Raw genomic sequence first — 12,434 nt, forward strand, 5'->3', positions numbered from 1 at the left:
AGCAAGGAATTCTTCATCCAATCAATCAATAAATCCATTGCCCCAGGTCTCTCTTGCGGAAGACCTGTGGCCTCCAAGAATCTGGTAACAGCCTCCATTTGGGACCACAAATCACTTGGAGAAGAAATATTTTGTTGTCTGTGTATTGCCAAATGTGGGGTACAGTAGTATGAAGTGTTCTTTGTCTGTTGTGTGGTGGTTATATCTTGGGAAATTTGAGTCTGTAGCCAGGCCAATTCTGTGTCTATTCCTCATCCACAAGGATCTACCAGGAAGTGCCAAGATAAGAGGGAGGGAGGAGGGTGGAGGGGAGTGGAATATATAGGAATTGGAATGGGTGGGAGTGGTTTCTATGCCTTTTTCTTTTTGGCTACCCCCCGTGTAAGGGGGAAAAAGCCTTTGGTATATGTATGTACAAGGATCTAAGATGAAAGGTAAAAAAGAAATAGATGTTGGGTGTAGAATAGGTGAAGGCTGGGTGGATGCCTTTACTGGCAGCCACCATAATAAAGGGGAATGGGCAAAAACCTTTTGGTACGTGCTTGTATATGGTTTCCGAAAAAGAAGGGGGATGGGGCTATTATTGTATTGTGAACTCGATGTCTGTACCAGAGATGGCATTTGCATTGATAACTTGGTGTTATGTCATCTGGTTATTTATTTGCTCGTTTATTTTCCAGGTGCCAAAGAATGGCAAAGGTGATGGTAACTGTGGAGTGGGTGAAGGACCAAGTGGTGTGAATGGGCCACTGGCCAAGAAACATGCCGGAGACAAGAAATTGGCAGCAGAACGGAAGAAACTTCTTAAAGACAAGAAAAGAACATTGAAGCGGTTATGAAAGTGGTACATTAATAATATCCACCTGAAAGTTCAAATCCTTTTTGTACTGAATTATGAAATATCACATGGTAAAAATGATAGCAAAGTGGTTTTGTTCCTTTCCCTCCGCTCCCTCTGCATTTAGCCCAAAGCATTCCCAGTGGGTAGCCTTGTCTCCGAGGTCAAGAAATAAGGTTTATTTTCGCACATTTGGTCATAGGCCAGTTGTTATTACATATTTTATATTACATATTTAACTGTAACTACAACCACTGAAATGCCTTTTATTTATTCCATAAGAGAGAAAAAATAGTTTTCAAATCAAATTCATCCATTCATTGCTGCATGCATAAGTCATTACAGCTAATTGTTTGCATCTTTTATTACCTCCCCTCATTCCATCATGTCAATTTTTTTTTTTTTTTTCATAATGTAACAAGGAAGTGTTAATCAGTGTGAATTACTTGTTTGGATAATTGATGACTTAGTATTTTGCATACTGATTGGTAGTGACTGAAAACATTTACAGACCAGGGAGAAGTGTGATTTTGAGATTGTATGCCCCGTGTTTTTGTCTTAATTGCAAGAGTTGTTGCTTTACTAATATGCCTCTGTTTCTAGTAGCTAATCCAAAGTAATAGTGCAGCCACCAAATAGTCTTATGAAGCGTATTTCTCAGCTGTTTCATATATTTTAGAAGAATACTAAGGGGCTGTTCTGTTAGCATAGTCAGGGTAGTGTGGGATAAGGTCAGTTTAGGTTGGGCTGGATAATTTAGGTTAGATTAGGTTGGATGGGTGGGTATTTTGGGGTGTAAGTTACCTAGGACCTTTGGAATGATGTGAGATGTCTTGCGTGAATTTGTGATGTCCTAGTCGAGAAGCTTGAGTATTGAATAGATGAAGCTGGTTACAGGTCAGTTAGTAGTGCTGCCTTACATTGAGTCGAGAACATAACATCATTTGTCTGAAATAACATCATATAGGTTCACCCATACATAACATATTGTACATATATCCATACACTTGGTACTGCCTCTGGTTTCTTGTACCAAAAACCCTGCATCCTCATGGCAGCTGGCAATAGTTGAGTTTTTGCATAGATCTGTCAGGGAAGAAACATTGAATTGGTGTGGTTAGAGTGGGGTTGTGTCATCATGTAAGTAAGAGAGGAACACTTGCTGGTTGTCAGCTCAATTAATGTGAAAAAAGTGGTGGGAAATTAGTGGGATTTTGTTTGATAGAAACAGGGATCTTGGGCCATGTTTAGAAAGAGTGCCAAACCAGAGGAGCTGTACGGTGAAAGTATTGATGGGTTCTGGAGATTAGTGTGGGGGAGATTGTCCCTTCCATTGGCTGCCCTGTAGAGCCATGTTCAGGTGCCCATTTTAACAATTGCTGCCTCAAGTTCCACCAACTAGAATCCTGGAGACCCACAGTAGTAAGTAAACATCCATCCCCCCAATGTATCTCTGGAAGGAAAGTTTTCAGTTTTTTATTGGTGTGGGTCTGTCACTGGATGGTAGGAGGAGGGGAGCAGTTGCTGATTGTTAGCGTTCCATATTTGAAGAAATGGAAGAATAGGAGTTGAAGGGCCCAGTCTTCAGACCAAGTACTCTTGGGGTTGTACAGACGGATGGAGGTGAGGCTATTTATGGTATTTGAAGAACTGGTAGAGAGATGTCTTCTGTCATATCTCACAGTGCCACTGCATGTAGGTACATGGTCCTGGTGCCCATGTTTGGTTACTGCATTCGTACAAGCATACATACATACCCAGTAGATGATTTTTTTTTCCCACAAAATAAGCATGATCAAATCCTACCTTGATTCTTTTTATGTTAATATTTCAAGTACTATGAATTTGTGCCTTTCCTTTATGTATGTCTTGCTACCTTCAGTTTCTGCACAAATTGTATTGGAGAGTGTCTGTCTGTCTGCCTTCCTCTCCATATCTGTATCGACCAGTATCTCTTGCTTGTACTCTCTCTTGCTTGTGCTCTCTTGCTTATGCACTCTTGCTTGTGCTCTCTCTCTCTCTGTCTCTGTCAGTCTCTGCCTCTCAGTCTCTCTCTGTCTCTGTCAGTCTCTCTGCCTCTCAGTGTCAGTCTGTGTCAGTTTCTCTCAGTCTCTCTCATTCTCTCTCAGTCTCTCTCAGTCTCTCTCACTCTCTCTCACACTCACACACTCTCTCTCTCTCTCTCTCTCTCTCTCTCTCTCTCTCTCTCTATGTGTGTGTGTCTGTCTGTCTTGTCTGTCTCTCTTCCTCAGTCTCTCTTTCTCTTCATCTCTCTCCTCACTTCTTTCTATATGTACTGGAAGAGAGCATAATTTCTTGCTACCTGTACCTTTTTCATTGTAGTGCAATAGTGTGCATGCAGTGCTAAATGGCCAAGCTTGAGAGTACATCGTAAGGTATGTGCAAAGTCTTAAACATGTGTTACAATAAGATAGTTATGGGACCATGATTAACTGGTGATTGCAATGTAATTTATAGGTCCTCTGTGTAGGATTTCATTTATTGCATACTTCACAAGAGTGTAAGTTTTATTTACATTGATTTGTGAGAAAATATCCTGAATTTGATCTCATGATCCAGTTTAGCTATTTAGAAGGATTAGATGTGGAAATAATACGGAAATTGGAATATGTTTTGTTTAACCTAAGCAGGTGCCCTAGCTACAAGGTGATTTGCAAATTATTTGTTAAAGTTTTACATTGAGATTTGTTAAAAAAGAATAATCTTGGTTTGATATGGATGTTTTGCCGGGAACTGCTGCTTATGTTGATCTAAGGTGTTTTTGTAGCCTGAGAGTTGTAGTAACCTCTTCAGCCCAAGGTTCACCTCATAACTGAATAAGATTGTCTGGCATTAGTGAGAACAGTCAACATGAGGCATTAGGAGTTCAAAGGGGTTAATTTATGTACTCTTGACTTCAGCTGACAAACAATTGTTTTTTTCTGAACAAAAACTTAAGGTTTCTGGGTTGAAGTGGTTAATGCAACAATGTATTGCAGCTATTGCTTAGGCGGAAGGAATGCTAGTTTCTCCAATCAACTTGCACATGAGACCTTGTGCTCACTATGACCATTTGGAGTCCTGCTACATTCTCACTTGGTCTTTGACAGTATCTAAGCATATAATCTAGTCCTGTTCAATCAGGATTCATAGCTGGGAAAAGTTGAGTGAATGTGAAGTATTTGAAATCCCTCCTTTGAGTCAAATCAAGCCTCCTGTGGGGTAGTCAGTACTTGAAAGTTGCTTCTTGTGTTACAATAAGAATTGGTGTGATAACATTTTCGAAGAAATAAAATCTTTATACATTTTATGAACTCTTAACTTAACCTGTACATAATTGTCTGGAAGCTGTGGTAAATTTTGGCTTAGAAATTTTTCATTTGTTGCCTTCAGTCATACTGACTGCAAATCTGCAACCCCATTGTCGCAGCCAATGGTCCCTCCCATAGATCTCTGGGAAGAAACAATGGACTGATGCCTACATTGTATTAGTGCAGTGGTTCTTAACCTGTGGGGAATGGCGGAGTTGCCAAGTGGGGAAAACAAAAATTAAGGGCCGTAAAATGGCACAAAAAAGCAAAGCGTATATTTACGTACTAAACACTGCATGGGTTAAAATCGAATTTGTCAAAGACCGATGCTGTGGTGGGAAATGGAGAGTTGGCTCACTAAAAAGTGGGGAATTGGAGAAAAAAGGTTAAGAACCCCTGTATTAGTGGGACTGTCTATGTCACCATATGAAAGTTGCTAGTTGTCTGCTGCCTTGTGTTAGGTGTAGGAAATACAGTTGAAGTTGATCTAAGGTCTTCAGTCCAATCTTTAGATTAACCCTTTGTCTGCTATGTGTGGTCAGACTGACCCCAATATTTCTCTTGTAAGATACCATTTAGTCACATCTTGTTTTAGGGATCAGGCCTCTCAGAAGTGTGTTTGTACTTGGCCAGTTTATAAGCAAATGAATTTGAAAAACAAAGCTATTATAATTTAAGGAGTGGCAAGGTAGAAAACTGGTGGGGTCATCTGGTACCCCACCTAACATACTGTGTAACAATTTTCTCTTCAGATTCTAGGTATTATTGTCCGTAGTACTGCCTATTGAACTGTACTACAGTTGGAGGGTGGAAATTGGAAAAGATCCTTTATATCTGATGGTGATATTGACTTGCAGTGATTTATGTGATGATAGTGACTGAACTACAAGTTTCTGTTGGAAGTTATGATGATAAGTTGTGATAATGTGATGATGATGATATGGTTTAATGTCACACTCCACCCCTATCGGGAGTGAATGCTTAAAAAAAAAAAAAAGACACATGGTGGATTGGTTATATGCACTATATCCGGGGCAACATATGTACTGGACAACACATGGCATTTTGAGTTATTTTTTCCCACCTGGTGATGAAGGGTTAAGAATCGAACCAAATGGAAGTGAAGTTGTCAAGTCCCTCTTGTAGTACTGTTATGTAGATACTTCTTGTCAGACCCCTTTACATGTAAGAATATATTTGCATATACTAGAAAGGTCTTATCCCCTCGTATACATACATACATATACCAAGGCTTTTTCCCCCTTACAAGGGGGGTAGCCAAAAAGAAAAAGGCATAAAATCATTCCCACCCATTCCATCCCTGAATACACTCCCCACCCCTCCACCCTCCCTCTTATCTTAGCACCTCCTGAATGACGGGTCATCCCTGCACCTTGTCCACTGCCCTGGGTCAGAAGCAGTGTCGCAAGACACAGCACATCCACAGCAAGGCCGCTTCATTACATATCGGGCACCATAAACTGCAAATCAATCAGTTTTCCCCTTGTATAAGGGATGGTCAGCCAAGGCATGCAGCCACCCTTGACCCATCCCACAACCATTGAACACCCATTTGTTTCCCCTTATATCCTAGCTCTTTGTAGATGAATTGTCATCCTGGTCCCCAGCCTAGGTCAGAAGCAAAACAGCAAGACAGCATCTCCAGAGTGGGACCTGACAGCTAAAGTTGATGTGGTGAGCCTCCCCTGTCGTCCACTCAAGAATTAACAGAATAGACAAGAAGAAAAATCTTTAGGGTATGTCATTTTATTATCCATTCACAACCTCTCTCCATTCACCTATATTTGTTAAATTTGAGGCTCATCATCTGTTATTAGGTTGCCATGTAGGAGTTACAAGGCTGAATAGAGTGAGAAATGAGGAGGAGAATGGGGGTGGAAAGGGAGTTGGGAGATAGGGTTGATGAAAGAATATTGGGATGGTTTGGACACATGGAAAGAATGAGTGGAGAAAGACTAGTAAAAGAGGTGTGGAAGGCAGAGGTGGAAGGAGCAAACATGAGGGGTCGACCTAGGATGAGATGGATGGATGGGGTAAAAGGGCCATTGGGAAAGAGGGGAATGTCTGTTGAGGAAGGATGGGAGAGGACAGAAGATGGATGAATGGAGAATGGTTGTATATGGATGATGCTGTGATACATGAGATGGAAAGGAGGCGAGGGAGTATGTATGAGAAATAATTTGATGCAGCCCGAAGGGCTTGAGGGGATGGAGGGGGGGTTGCAGATTTAATGAAGTGAACTTCCTGTGGATGTGCTGTGTTTTGTGACACTGCTTCTGACCAAGGGCAGTGGGCGAGATGCAGGGATAACCTGTCATCCAGGAAGTGCCAAGATAAGTGGGAGGGGAGTGGAGTATGATAGGAAGAAATGGATGGGAGTGGTTTTTATGCCTTTGTTTTTTGGCTACCTCCCTCATAAGGGGGAAAAAGCTTTTGGTATATGTATGTAGGTTGTCTTGCGACACTGCTTCTGACCCAGGGCAGTGGACAGGGTGCAGGGATGACCCGTCATCTAGGAGGTGCTAAGATGGGAGGGAGGGTGGAGGGGTGTGGAGTGTTTTCAGGGATGGAATGATTTTATGCCTTTTCCTTTTTGGCTACCTCCCTAGTAAGGGGGAAAAAGCCTCGGTATATGTATGTATGTATGTATGTATGTAGGTTGCCATGTGTGATGTGAGAATGTCCCTTTCTTAGGCATACTAGTACTATTTCAAAATATTGGTTATGTTGAAATGAGGACAACCATGGATGCATGTTTCTGATTGTTTTTAGATTTGTGAGTGTTGCTCCCAGTGCCCTCACCACTTGTTTAGCACAGTTGATCAAAGAATAGTCTTATTGGCAGAGTGGAGGCATTGAAAGGGTTAGATATTGTCTTTTGAACTGCCTTGTCAACTTCTTCATTGCCAAGGATGCCTAGGAGATGGCACCCAGTAGAAGGTTGCAGATAGCAGGTGGGTTAGGGTGCCATTACTTGTGGTGAAGGTCAACGGGGTGGTAGTTCAAATCCTGCCACTGGCAAGGTTGAACCAAGGGCATGGTTCATTAAATTCCACTCTACAAAGTCCTCTGTAAGGGGTACTGTCCTAGCCTCCTGACAGGGGGGGGGGGAGTTTGTGACATTAAACCATGTCATCATCATGAATGGATTTTGTGAACCAGAATGTGATGGGAATTGAGGACGGATATTTTTTTGTAGGGTACTTCGTGAATCTGATGTGGTTAGATAAGATGCAGTGGAGGAGTTGTGGATAATATATAAGATGGATAAGAATTCAGCAGAGATGGAGGTGATGGGGGAAGCAATCAAGATTTTGTTTCAGTCAGGTACATTTGATCTTTTGATCAGGTGGCTAAAGCGAGGAAGGGGTGGTTGGTCATGCATTGCTGTGGGAAAGATTTTGTCGGAAATTTCCAGTGTAGATAGCAAGTGCCATTCTTTTAGCAAATAGATAGTATGGATATGTGTTGAATTATTGAGTAGCTTGGGTTTCAATAGTGGGAGATTGTGTTCGTTTGGGTACTCTTGATGTGGTAGAGTCATTTTAGAGATGTCAAGAATAATGTAAAAAATGCCTGTGCTGAGGTGTAGGTTAATATAGCATACAATTTCTAACATTCAGAGGGCTGTTGGGTGTAGCAAAGGAGGCTTGACATCTATAGTCAAGTTTGCTCAGTAAGAGAGCCTGTTATATGTTCCAGTGATTGTCTATATATTAACCCATCCTGTATGGGATAGTATTTTCAGGGGATCACAGTCCTGGAAGCAAGATTTTATTAGTTAAACTGGAAAGTCCAGGTGAGCATGATGTCAAAAATTAGGCCCAGAATTCTTGTCTCTTCTACCGTTCGGAGGGTAGTGCTTCCTAGTTATATTGATGGTGCATTTTTGCAGCAACATCATCTATAGAAGAGCATGGTGACTTTGAGGTTGAGGAACAAAGCCCATGGTGTTCTGCCCATTGATGCACTTGGGTTATGACATTTTGGAAAAGGCATTGGGCATGAGAAGGGTGGGGTCTGACATAATAGGGCAAATTATTGACATACCGTATATACTCGTCTATAGGTCGATCTCGTGTGTAGGTCGACCCCCCCATTTTTGGCCAAAAAATCTGGAATTTTCCATATACCTCATGTATAGGTCGAGTGGTTTGTTTTTGTTTTTGGTGCTGTGAGCATTCCACTGCCTTAATGCTTTGAAGTAGCATGGCTTGCCTGGTATAGCAATTGATTATTATGGTTTTTTCACTTCATTAATTCTGATGTATTCTGGTTTATGTTTTTTCAAGTTCACTGATTTTAATATTTAATAAGTTTCACTGAAATTGCCATTTCAGCGGAGTGAAAAACTTGAACAGATTGCCAAGTACGGTAGATTACCAAGTACGGTATTCGGAATAAACTGGCTAGGCGTGTTTCGTTAGAAAAAAATTTAACCAACACTCAGAGTTAGTGTTGTAATCTCAACTGTGCGGATGATCAGGCTAATGATAATGTGGAGGAGAAAGATGATGTTGATGTTTCTATGGCTGATGAGGTTGATTCGTATGACGATACTCGACACAGAAGTGAGTGGGAGGAGCTGTTTGGTGGTGAAGATGACGACATCAAGGAAAACGATTTTGGTGGATTTCAGTTAAAAAATTTAGGATTATACCATGTGTCACTGTAACAGTAACAAGTTGGCAATACTGAACAGTTTGTTTTCGTGATGGTGAGATCCATGCATTGTTTTGGTAATGGTAACAATAACATATACCATGTAGAAAGCTAAATTTGGGTAAATTTTTAGTTTCGACCAAGGGCGCAACATAGCAATAAAAATTGATTATTAATTTTGTAGATTATAATGTATCAACGTAATATGCAATTTTGTGATCGGAAATAAAATAACAAGAAAGATGCTCAAACATTTCGTAAGTAATGAAGTCGTGTCGGACGAATAGTACGTCATATTTGTCAAGATCTAAGAATATAAGGTCTAACCACTTCCGACCGAATTTCGAGGGAGTTGGCGCAGCGGGCCCGTGAACGTCACCTGGCTGTTCAAAGTGGGGTTAGCGGGTCCTATAGCTGTCAGTTGAAGTTGGTCCGTCGTTCGAAAATGACGTCGCCTTCGCTCGCACCGCTCCACTCAATTAGTTATATTCTGACAAATATTATATAAAATATATATATAAATATATAAAATATTATAGTTCCTGTCTATATATATGAATATATAATATATATGATATATAATATATATATATATATATATATATATATATATATATATATATATATATAATATAAAATATTATAGTTCCTGTCTTCCTTGGCGTTTCACAGTTTTCTTCAGTGTATCACAAAGAGAAAATGGACGCATCCAAATGACGTCAGAAGCTGCGCAGAACTGCTCCAGCGGTTAGACCTGTTTACTTAGACCTTGATATTTGTTATGATACATGCCGACGACGAAGAAATGAGAAGTTGGCGGGCTTTTCAACCACTTAGCTTGCTGGCTATACAAAGTTCTTGCAGCTTGAAGGAATGCATGTATCTCCGCTCCATAACATTCCTTCAAGAAAATGTACCTGGCGAGGTACTGTCGGAAGCACAGAGGCCGTCAATTGACAGACAAGATGGCGTTCCGATCCTATGCTTGTGGCAAGGTATTTTTCATTTTCACTTCCGCCCACAAAATTGCATATTACGTTGATACATTTTAATTTATAAAATTAATGATTAATTTTCTATTGCTATATTGCGCCCATGATCGAAACTAAACTATAAAAAAATAAAAAAATAGATTTGAGAATATCACAGCATTTCATTATTTTTTTTAAACAATTATGGGTACTGTAATAGTATACATGATATAATAAGCTCGCCTGTGTTAAGAAATTTAACAAACAGGTAAAACCACAGTATGGGGTTACCGTATCTAGAAGGAATTTTACATGTTTTAGTACGTACCGTGTATTTTATGTACCCATTGTTTACTGGTAGTATTTAGTAGGTAAATATTTTGATTTCTGAACCTAAAGAAAAGGTAAGAGTTCTTCCTAGCCTTTCTTGTCATGTCTGGATTTCAACCTAACAAGATTATTACTTGTGTATAGGTCGACCCCTAGGTTTTGGCCTAAAAAAAATTCCTTAAGATTTCGACCTATAGACGAGTATATACGGTACTAACAATCAGTTATTTTCCGTGTGGTTTATATATCGTCTATAGCTAGGGTGAAAGGAGAAATCTATCAAAATAAAAACCATGTGAAGACGGAGCCTTTATTAGTATGACATTTCATTGTTATAGCTTTTTCAAGTACATAGTCATAATACACATGACATAAGAACATAAGAATAAAGGAGACTGCAAGAGACCATAAGGCCTACACTAGGCAGCTCTGTATCCATCACCACCTGTCATCCCCATCCATAAAGTTGTCTAATCGTTTTTTAAAACAACTGATAGTTTCAGCGCTTACTACATGGTTACTAAGTTTATTCCATTCATCGACCACCCTATTAGTAAACCAATTCTTGCCTATTTTCTTCTTAAATCTATATTTGTCCACTTTATACCCATTACTGTGAGTCCCGCCCTGTTGTTTTATTATGATGACCTTGTTTGCTTCACCCTTGTTATAGCCTTTGATCCACTTGAACACTTCTATTAGATCACCCCTCACTCTGCGTCTTTCCAGAGAGTGTCAGTTTAGGTGCCTAAGCCTCTCTTCGTAAGGCAAATTTCCGAGTCCATGGATCATTTTGGTCATTCTTCTCTGTACTGGTTCTAGTGTATTTATGTCCATTTTGTAGGACGGAGACCTGAGATCAAATAAGAAGAACTGGGGGAGGATGGTCACTGAATACTAGAAAAGGTTAAGAAGGTGGACCAAATGTCTGGGAACAGGATAAGATGGAACAGATGGCTGGGTGAAGGACATTAGCTCACAACCGAGGAATAAAAAAAAAAAAAAAAAAAAGTGAGCAATTGTTTACTGGGGGTGGACAATGACCTTAATAGGAAAAAATGGGATTTTAGAGGGCAACTAGGAATAGCTTAAAACTTTTTTGGCAATGGGTGCTAAAGGAGTTAGGTGGGGTGAGAAATTGAACATGCCCCTATTTTGTTCAATTGTGTTGGTTCCTTGTATGATGGCTGCTTCAGAACATTTTCTACGGATCTTGGGTTCACGTACCAGAAGTTCTGCATTTTCCCAGGCCATCAAGTGGTTGCTACTGTTCCTGTGTAAAACACGCATTGTTGGTGACTTCATGGCGGACATCGTATCGGTGTTCTCGTATCCTGGTTTTTAGATCGCGTGATGTTTCCCCAATATAGGATTTTTCACATCCCGAGCACGGAATCCGATAAACACTGGCTTTATTGTGCGACAATTTGCCGATGCTTATTTTCGTCCTCGTGATGTCTTTAATTGTCCTGGTCTGGCACACTAATTCCAAAATTTGTGTTTTTTAAAATATGAGATTGATGGCGACGTCGCTGGTTGGTAACACGAGACGTTTGGCTGTTCCGTTCTGCTGCCTACGGCCTTCCAGAATCTTACTGGCTTGTTTTCTGCATTTATATACAAGAAAATCTGAAAATTTTATTTTGAAAAAGCCTCCCTGATACACCAGCACTCTTGTAATTCTTCACTTCATATTCCGAGTGTCCTAAGGAAGCCTATCACTACTCCTTTCTTAACCCATTCAACTCCGATGACAAGATGTCTTGTCATTTGGTCAAATAAAACAAAAAATCATAAAACACCAAAATGTTTGATCAAACACCAGAAAAATATGACGTCAATCCTCGCTTCGCTGCGAGCGAAGCGTGGACTGACGTCATATTTTTCTGGTGTTTGATCAAACATTTTGGTGTTTTATGATTTTTTGTTTTATTTGACCAAATGACAAGACATCTTGTCATCGGAGTTGAATGGGTTAACCCTGATGTCATGGTGGGAGTAGAAATGAATTACAGTAAATCGTTTTTGTTAGTGGGTTTTCTGTATACTGTAAATTTCAACCGATTAACATGTTCTTGCCGTCGCATTGTAAACAAATACACTTTTTTGTGTGCAAGAAGAAATATTTTGACCTATCATAAGATCAGATGCAGTCTAGAAATGACAAGTGCAACAGTTTTTTCATTATTTGTTATAACGAGTCATTTCAGTCACTGAATTTAACACTTCCGCACGGCGGGCACCCTGTGATGTTGCTTTGTACATCCCAAACCGTACCGTTGGCGATCCGGGGCGTGGATT

General features: G+C 40.2%; 1 protein-coding gene across 2 annotated transcripts in view; it reads left to right on the forward strand.

Annotated features, from left to right (window-relative positions):
- LOC143032870 (ubiquitin-conjugating enzyme E2 S) overlaps nucleotides 1-2,617 on the forward strand; it is a 33,375-nt gene extending 30,758 nt beyond the window's left edge. For both annotated transcript variants that reach the window (XM_076198072.1, XM_076198062.1), the window contains exon 5: nucleotides 681-2,617. In XM_076198072.1, coding sequence (XP_076054187.1) covers nucleotides 681-839 — 159 coding nt within the window. In that variant the 3' untranslated portion in view covers nucleotides 840-2,617. The remainder of the gene's footprint in view (nucleotides 1-680) is intronic.
- The last annotated feature ends 9,817 nt before the right edge of the window (nucleotides 2,618-12,434 follow it).

The sequence above is a fragment of the Oratosquilla oratoria genome, chromosome 1 (assembly GCF_046742065.1).
Source record: "Oratosquilla oratoria isolate Oo_2021 chromosome 1, ASM4674206v1, whole genome shotgun sequence".
Taxonomy (NCBI): Eukaryota; Metazoa; Arthropoda; class Malacostraca; order Stomatopoda; family Squillidae; genus Oratosquilla; species Oratosquilla oratoria.